This window comes from Drosophila suzukii, chromosome 3 (genome assembly GCF_043229965.1).
Source record: "Drosophila suzukii chromosome 3, CBGP_Dsuzu_IsoJpt1.0, whole genome shotgun sequence".
In the NCBI taxonomy this organism is placed as follows: Eukaryota; Metazoa; Arthropoda; class Insecta; order Diptera; family Drosophilidae; genus Drosophila; species Drosophila suzukii.
This window is the reverse complement of record NC_092082.1, coordinates 5,290,473-5,299,119: the sequence shown is the minus strand read 5'-3', so window position 1 is coordinate 5,299,119 and position 8,647 is coordinate 5,290,473. Positions and strand designations below refer to the sequence as shown.

The 8,647-nt window shown below is 40.6% G+C and overlaps 2 protein-coding genes across 2 annotated transcripts; both read left to right on the top strand.

Annotated features, from left to right (window-relative positions):
* The first annotated feature begins 916 nt into the window (after nucleotides 1-916).
* On the top strand, nucleotides 917-2,529 carry Or65a (Odorant receptor 65a). The gene is made up of 5 exons (XM_017077595.4): nucleotides 917-1,084; nucleotides 1,138-1,309; nucleotides 1,369-1,892; nucleotides 1,954-2,317; nucleotides 2,372-2,529. The coding sequence occupies exons 1-5, from the start codon at nucleotides 957-959 to the stop codon at nucleotides 2,423-2,425; spliced, it is 1,242 nt and encodes a 413-aa protein (XP_016933084.4). The 5' UTR covers nucleotides 917-956; the 3' UTR covers nucleotides 2,426-2,529.
* Nucleotides 2,530-6,552: 4,023 nt separating this feature from the next.
* Nucleotides 6,553-8,176, top strand: LOC108012759 (putative odorant receptor 65b). The gene is made up of 5 exons (XM_017078192.4): nucleotides 6,553-6,705; nucleotides 6,757-6,928; nucleotides 6,991-7,511; nucleotides 7,604-7,967; nucleotides 8,026-8,176. The coding sequence occupies exons 1-5, from the start codon at nucleotides 6,584-6,586 to the stop codon at nucleotides 8,077-8,079; spliced, it is 1,233 nt and encodes a 410-aa protein (XP_016933681.3). The 5' UTR covers nucleotides 6,553-6,583; the 3' UTR covers nucleotides 8,080-8,176.
* The last annotated feature ends 471 nt before the right edge of the window (nucleotides 8,177-8,647 follow it).

Below are 8,647 nucleotides of genomic sequence, written 5' to 3'. Positions count from 1 at the left end.
GCTTTAAACATACAAATTTATTTTAAATATTCATCGTTATTTGTGTAAAATCAATTCTCAGCTTTACTAAATTAAAAATTTTTTTAAAAAATTTTGAGTTATGGTATTCCTGGTTTCCAAGACGTAGTTTTAAGAAACCCTTCGTAACTCCTTAAGAAATTAAGCCTTACATATTTTATATCGATCATTGGATACGGTGGTAACACTTTGTATATCACTTTTGTCAAAAAGTTCAAGCTATTCAAATTAATTGGGTTATTTCCCAACTGGATACTTCAAAGTTGGCTCTACTGATACAATGGATTACGAACGATTTCTCAGAGTGCATCACCCCCCACCTTCGGTTTTTGGGGCTACCAAATTTGGCCAAGGCAATATTTTGTTCGTTTGGCAGGCCGTTAGAGATTTGCAAAAGGTAAAACTGTAAAATGCATTTCGGCTTGCCTTAAATGGAGCGGGGAAAAGTCAGCAGAACGCACGATAACGAAAGAAAAGTGCAAACATTGTTGCAGAACCGCAACGAGTGTGCAAATTTGCCTTTCGATGCCGGCCAGAAATCCGAAGACTGGTGAAATGCATTCGAAGCCCGACTCCAAACAACAATGGGGCAACAATGGCAGAGTGGCAACGAGGAGGAAATCTGCCTCTGCCCGACCCGATAATCGCCTGGCACTCGAAGGCTGCTCCTATGATTTTAAGTGGACGTTATACCGGAGTATTCGCCAATAATTGCAGTTGCAAATATGAGTTTTCCCATTCGCCATTTGCCCATTGCCATTTTCATTTCCATTTCCCAGGCCTGCCCAGCTGCAAAGTTCTCGGCCGGCAATTGCCGTAATGAGCAATAAGTTCCTTCTTTATTTATTCAGTAATTCCACACCTCGTATGCGTATAAAACAGTTCACAGTTCCGGGTCAGTCGACACTCCTAGTATTTGCATTGGATAGGATCGCAAGATGACCGAACCGAGAAAGGGAAAATGGCATCGATTGTGGATACCGTTTTTTGAAGGCTGGGCTGTTCTCAAGGATCCCAGTGCTCGTTCCCAACATATTGTCGCCTACTGGACTCGGGATCAAATTAGGTTGTATATAAATGGAACCCTAGAAGTTTTTATAAAGGTTTCCTATATTATAGAGCCATAGGTCTTTACACAAGCACGGAGGAACGGCTTCTGTCCAACAATGTGGTCTGGCAGTCTTATATCTTGATCCAACTAGCGATTAGTATAGCCTCCCTTTTCTACGGTATAGTTGAGTCCATTGGTGATATCGTCAATCTGGGTCGAGATCTAGTCTTTACCATAACGGTTAGATAAAATAGCATGATTATTATGCATCTTTCATTGATATAAACCACAACTCTTAGTGCCTATTCATATGCTTTAGATTGGCGTTCTTCGCTCAGTATGGTGATGACGTCGATATGGTAGTCAATGCTCTCGAGGATTTCCATCACAGGACAATAAAGGGCCCGGGAAGTAAGGAAGTGCAGTCCACCAAGCGTTTGCACTTCCTGTTGTTTATGGCTTTGCTCGTAACCTGGTTAACCTTTCTTATACTTTTCGTCTTCATAAAGATATCAACGCCCTTTTGGATGGAATCGCAGATATTGCCCTTTCACGTCGCCTGGCCCTTTCACCTGCACGATCCAACGAAACACCCGATTACCCATGCCATCATCTTTGTAAGTCAAAGCACCACTATGCTGTACTTCCTAATTTGGCTGGGCCTTGTGGAGAACATGGGTGTGTCCATTTTCTTCGAGTTGACTTCCTCCCTAAGGGTGCTTTCTATCGAGCTGCGAAACCTCACGGCTTTTTGCCAAGGCGATGAGAATCTGCTGACTACAGAGCTTCATCGACTGACCAAGTTCCATCAGCAAATCATCCTGTAAGCATTGGGAAATACTTAAAAAAAACTCTATGTATAATGTTTCTCCGTCTATTAACAGTCTTTCCGAACATTGCAACGATATATTCAATAAAGCATTTATCATGCAAATGCTGGTCAACTTCGTTCTCGTCTCATTGTCACTTTTTGAAGTACTGGCAGCCCGAAAGGATCCCCAAGTGGCAGTCGAGTATCTGGTTGTAATGCTGATGACTCTGGGTCACCTCTCTTTCTGGTCGAAATTCGGAGATATGTTTTCCGAAGAATCAGAACAGGTGGCCTTTGCTGCCTACGAGGCTTATGACCCGACTGTTGGATCTAAAAGAATACATCGGCACTTTATTTTCTTTATTCAGAGAGCCCAACAGCCGCTTGCAATGAGTGCAAGTCCTTTTCCACCTTTTAACTTGGAGAATTACATGTTTGTAAGTAATTTCCAAAAAGGATATTGAAATGTTTTTGAAAATATTCTTTTGCAGATCCTTAAGCAATGCTATTCAATTCTAACAGTGTTGACCAACACATTGGACTAGATCTACCATTTTTTTTTCACTAGTTATTTACTCAGTTAAAGGCAAACACATTCAGAAACTTACATAATTGTAAAATACTTTGCTTGACAAATAAAAGCATTAGGTTACTTGTCGCTTTATTAAAGCTATAAAGGAAATCGACCATTTTGGGCCACTCGAAGAAAGTTCTGCAAAGAGCCTGCATTTTATGCATGCGACCCCAAAAGGTCGCCACTGCATTTACTGCAACTTCGAAGAGTGGTTCAAGCCGTCTGAAGATTGGGCTCATAAATTGCAATTGTGTGTGGAGCCCGAACTGGAAGCTGGTTTTGCTTCAGACCGATGCTTGTTGGCTGCCGGTTGCTGGCGTTTGACTGCTCCGTCATTAGCTTGATTGAATCTTATTGTTGGCAATTAACCTTCGCTGCGATGGGGCCAAGAGTCTGAGGGTCTGTGGGGCTACGATCCTGACATTCTGCGGCATGGACGAGGCGAATAACTTCATTTGGCACGACAACATGGCATAACATGTCATCTTCCTGGGCCACACTAATTGCCAACGACAAGCAGCCGCAATTAATTAGCAAACGCCAACGTATTAGGCCAATAACCAATATCCAATGTACAACCATTTGCATCTGCACGAGTGAAAACCTGTAGGTGCTGGCCACGAAAAGTGAAAAGCACACCAAATTTTAAACTGGACTATGGGGACAGCAGTTGAAAATAGTGGACTACACTCGTAATTAGCTTAAAACTGGGTCAGAAATGAATTTGGTAATATAAAAAAATATTTAAAACAATATATATTTTTTAAAAGGAATTTTTTCCAGAATAGTGGCTAACAGATTCTAAATTTAGGATTTTAAAAAATATATAATTTCACTGCGATTCTCCATTTAATTTTTTTTTTGATAATTTAATGATTTTCCCTCTCCGAATTCCTATAGAAAGTCATAAATTAGAATTTTATTATTAACAGCTATACAAATTTTAAATTGATTTATGAAAGGTGTAATTTTCTGTAATCAGGCTTTATTCAACCAACTTTTGATCAGCTTATGGTTCCTTAACCTTATCCTATTTTTGAAAACGTAAGTATTATTTATTAAGATATAAAAGGAGCTTAGCTAGAGAGGGTGTTATTTTTTATATTTAATTTAATTTATATGATATTGCTACACTATTTTTAGCTGGAAAAGTGAACCCACTGTTTGGCGACAAAGCTGAATAGCCAGCGATTTGTCAGACTGCAGTTTCTTTTTCTCGCTGTGGCTCATTTAAGACCCACTTCCTACTTACATTTGAATATTCGCTATGGCAATTGCAATTGCATTTCCCTTGTGTTTATTTACTTAGACGACTCCTTCAGCGCCTCTTCGGCCCCCGAAAGAGCCAACTTCTTGGCCGTTTTCCATCTAAATTGCATGCAGCGCCTTTGTCATGACATGACAGCAGCCTAATTCATCATTATGGTTACACAGGACCGACTGCATCGATGGGGCTAAAGACTGGGGGATCGGTTTCGGGCCTGATATGGGGAGTGGGGAATTCGGGGATCGGGGACTGGGGATTGGGGATTGCGGATTGAGAGAGTTTTGTCGCGACTTTCGCTAGACGGTTGGCATGAGATGCAGTTGCGAAGTTGCAAGTTTTTGCATCTGAACAGCGATCTCGGTGGACTTGGACTGCGACGTGATTCATTCATGCGCAGTAGTTGGATTTTCGCTTGCATGCAGCTGGCAACGATGATGATGATAATGATGATGCATGCGCCCGGGCTTAGGAGCTGGTTAGATTTGCAGAGTGGGGACCGCCATAAGATGCACTTTAGAAGGCAAAAGTGCACTGTCGATAGGCTGATGATTCGCCTGTCGACATTCAACGAGCCGGGCCAAGACGACGACATTATCGTCGGCAGAAGTCGGGGATGTCAGTGGGAGCTTTGGGACGAGCTCAGTTATTTGTATGGTTTATTATCTCCGCACAATATCGCTCATTGTGGGGGCTTGTCAAAGGGGCTGGCGGGAAAGTTGGTTATTGAGGGCCCAGACCCCTCAAAGTGAAACTTCTGAGTCGCACAATCGCAGAAGTATGAGTCTGACTTACGACGCAGGATTTAAATGGGTTCAAACGCAGTCAAGTACACTTGGGAAAAGTGTTCAAAGGGGGTATTGAAGACGTTCTAAAACTTAAAATATAAGAGAAGTTGGTCTAGATAAAGTTTAACATTCAGCATAAACACTTAATCATAGATTATATTTATTAATTAATAGGGGAAGAAAAGTGGAAGGCAGAGGCTAGTCATATATTTTGTAAGTCTACTTACCTTTACTCAAATAAGTATTCAAACTGAATTCTAACAAATTTCATTAATGAGTTCTTATTTTATTTTATAAAAAGTATATGGATTGTTTTTTTGTTTACATAATCCTTAGAAGTACATATTTTTTATAATTTATAGAATTTCTTTGAGGGCTTAACTGAAACCGATGCACTTGTCTCAAATGAAAACAGGTTACTCAAAGAATTTGGAAAACGCGAAAGAGAATTTTGCCTATCAAGGCTGACATCTTGACTACCTCGATGGGATTCATTTCCGCTCATGTCAAGCGATACACTGCGAGCATCCGATCTTATCGAGTGGCCAAAATCGTGTGACATTGCAAGTCAGCGAGAATAACCGACCCAGTTAAGATACCCCTTTCCGTACACCCAATTTGCTGACATGCGCCGATTCCCGCGAAAACAGCGAAAAGGTGTCAGACATTCGGTCCGGATTCGGTGGCCGGGCCTCTTAATCATCGAACTCGAACCGAACAGAACAAATGCCATGCACGACTTCATTATTAGGCAGCCCCATATGCACATCATCATCGTCGTTGCCATGGACTCGTGACATGGCCTCCAGATTGGGGCTAGACTGGCTAGTCAGCGCCTCACTGATTAGTTTTCCCCAGCTCCACGGCTCATTTCCCTCTCATCAAGACACGAAAATGTTCCTCAAATTTGTTTGTCAACCCAGGAGCAGCGGGTCCATTAAATTCCTACCGGCTTCTGGGGGCTGTCGCTAATGAAGTCATAAAACCGCATGACATTTTCGATGCCTCCGAGGAAAGCCCCACGGATCTCACTTTTTGTCATACGATCTTGTTGGTCTCCTGTCCACACACTCACACAATTGCCAGCTGTCCTGCTGTCCGGGGCAGTTCAATCGTTCCAATATGCAAATGCCCCATTCACCCGCCGCCACCCACGGATTCAAGTACTGGGGACAAGAAAAGAGCGACCGATCCATATGACCATATGTTCATATCGGACCCCAAATCTTTCGCTTTCGATTGCGCCGAGCTGCGCCCTCCGTTCAAAACTGCAAAACTCCAAAACTCGAAAACTCAACTCCACTCAAGTCACCTCGACTAAGCCCGGCTTTATCTGCATTTCATTTCGTTTCGCCGGCTCCGCTTCGTGCTGCAAATATGCAAAAATGCTGCAATCTGCGGACAGCACGTTCGGAGGGCCTTTCGTGTCATAAATGGCATAAATATTCCTTCTTGACCGGGCAACCTAAATATTTCCAGCTCTGCGGATGCTGCTTTTCTCGCTGTGGCACTGTGAAGGAAAAAAATCATTTTATAACAATGCGAACTTTCACTTTTTCGCATTTCGGCAGATCTCAACCGAAATCGAAATTAAATCGTTTTTCATTTTTATGTGCTGGCGAATTATTAATGGTCGCTGGCGGGGTTCGGTTTAAAGGGGGGAAAAATAATGAAATATGCAGGAACTAATGCCATATGTAAATTTGTGAAAGCGTTTAGAGTTTCGCGAAGCAGATGTTAAGTTCTCGCCCAGTAATTGCAGTAATGGCCATTATTTTTTGCCTATTACGAAACAGGAAAAAATTATAATAGGTTTTGATTAATTTAGTACCTATTTGTTAAGACTATATAGCTTATAATATTTGTAAACAGCTTAAACTAACAATCTGTTTAATAAGTCTAACTTTAGATATAGTTAAGAAATGTAAGGTGGCTTGTAAAATTGTTTAACCTCTGATGAATTTCGAAAAAGTCTAATGGGAACCTTAAAATTGTTTTCGGTGCACTGCTTGACTGCTACTTAATTCGTAATTGAAAAACTTTTTAGCGGGCACTCGCAAAACAGAAGTGTTTCGAAATGGACTTACGTAGCAACTTAGATCGATTTCTGATATTTTATAAAGATGGCTGGAAGATTTTCTGGAATCCTCAACTGGAGTCTAAGCATTCTTCATTATATTATTGGAGGGAACAGTTGAAGTCTGAGTAATGTGTATTCGCGATTAAAATATATTTAAAACCTATTTGCAGAGCAATGTTTTTATTCACAACCTCCGAGGAACGACGGTTACCCTATCGATTCGTTTGGCACAGTTTGGTGTGTGTTCAAACTTCCGTATTTTTTGCTTCACTGTGGTACGGCTTAACGGAATCGTTAGGAGACAGTGTTGAGATGGGTCGAGATCTTGCTTTTATGATTGGGGTGAGACAAAGCTTTTGTGCTTCAAAGCTGATCAAAAAAATAACTAAATTACTCGTTTTCAGGCATTTTTTATTCTTTTCAAAGTTTTTTATTTTAATTGGTACGGTGATGGTCTTAATGAGGTCATCAGCGACCTGGAAGCATTGCATCCTTGGGCACTGGAGGGTCCAGGTGCAGTCGATTTTCGTCCTGGCAAACGCTGGTATTTCCTGATGGCGTTCGTTTTGGCATCGTCTTGGGGGCTCTTCTTGTGTATTTTTCTCGTACTCCTAATAACATCACCAATGTGGGTCCAGAAGCAGAACCTTCCCTTTCACGCGGCTTTTCCCTTTCAATGGCACGACAGATCGACCCACCCCATCACACACGCCATTATCTATTTGTTTCAGAGTTTTCTTGGGACGTATTTTCTTACATGGCTGTTGTGCATGGAGGGCCTTTCAGTATGCATTTACGGAGAGTTAACCTTTGCCATCGAAGTTCTATGTCTCGAACTTCAAAACCTTCACCGGAGATGCAAGGACAATGAACAGCTGAATCTGGAAATAATGCGCTTGGTCAAGTTTCACCAGAAGATTGTTGAGTAAGCATTCAATCAGGGATCCAAAATATTATAACGATTTACGGATATCTTGGTAACTTTGTTTCCTTGCATATTTTAACATGTCATTTAAGAATTTTGGATCATACTAATGATGTTTTTCATGGGACACTCATCATGCAAATGGCGGTAAACTTCTCATTGGTCTCTCTATCGGTCTTAGAGGCAATGGAGGCCCGAAAAGATCCCAAGGTGGTGGCTCAGTTTGCAGTCCTCATGCTGCTCGCCTTGGGACATCTGTCCATGTGGTGTGTTTGTGGAGACATGTTATCGCAGAAGTCACTGAAAATTTCAGAGGCTGCATACGAGGCATATGATCCCACCAGGGGATCCAAGGAAAATTATCGCCTTCTCTGCCTGATAATTCGTCGCGCCCAGAATCCCCTGATCATGAGAGCCAGCCCATTTCCGTCTTTTAATTTAAGAAACTACACCGCCGTAAGGTCCTTAAGTAAAAAAAGCTCTTATGTTATGTACATTTATATCGATTTTTCAGATACTCAATCAATGCTATGGAATACTGACATTTTTATTGAAAACCTTGGATTAATATAAAAGAATTAATCTCATATTTATATAATTAGTCAAATAGTAATATTGATACAATAAAGCAAATCAAAAGTTATATAAGGTTTGTGGTGTTCTTTCTTGTTATTTTTGCATTTTGTGTGCATACACTCTTTCTGCATAGTTGTCTGTCTTGTCTGTCTTTGTAAAATTCCAATTGACTATGACTAGACAGATGATTTTGCAAGTTTTTGATGGACCTTTATTTTCGGTAGTTTCAGAACTCATTGGCTCTTGACAGTGCAAAACAGTGTCGGAATAAAATGAAAATAATTTTAGGAAATAAACAAAAACTAATTCGATATGTAAATTTGCGAAGGCGATTATAGCTTCACAAAGCAGATGTTAAATTCTCGCTTGCTAATTGCCTTAAGTGGCCATAATTTTTTGCATTAACCACACAGAGAAAAAAAGTAATATGTTATGAGAAATGTTATATAAATTTGTTATATATTAATAAAATAGTTTTAAATAATTTAAACTCTTGATATCCTTTAAGAAAATTGTGGTATAAAGAAGGTGTTGGATGGATATCTAAAGAATATGTTAAA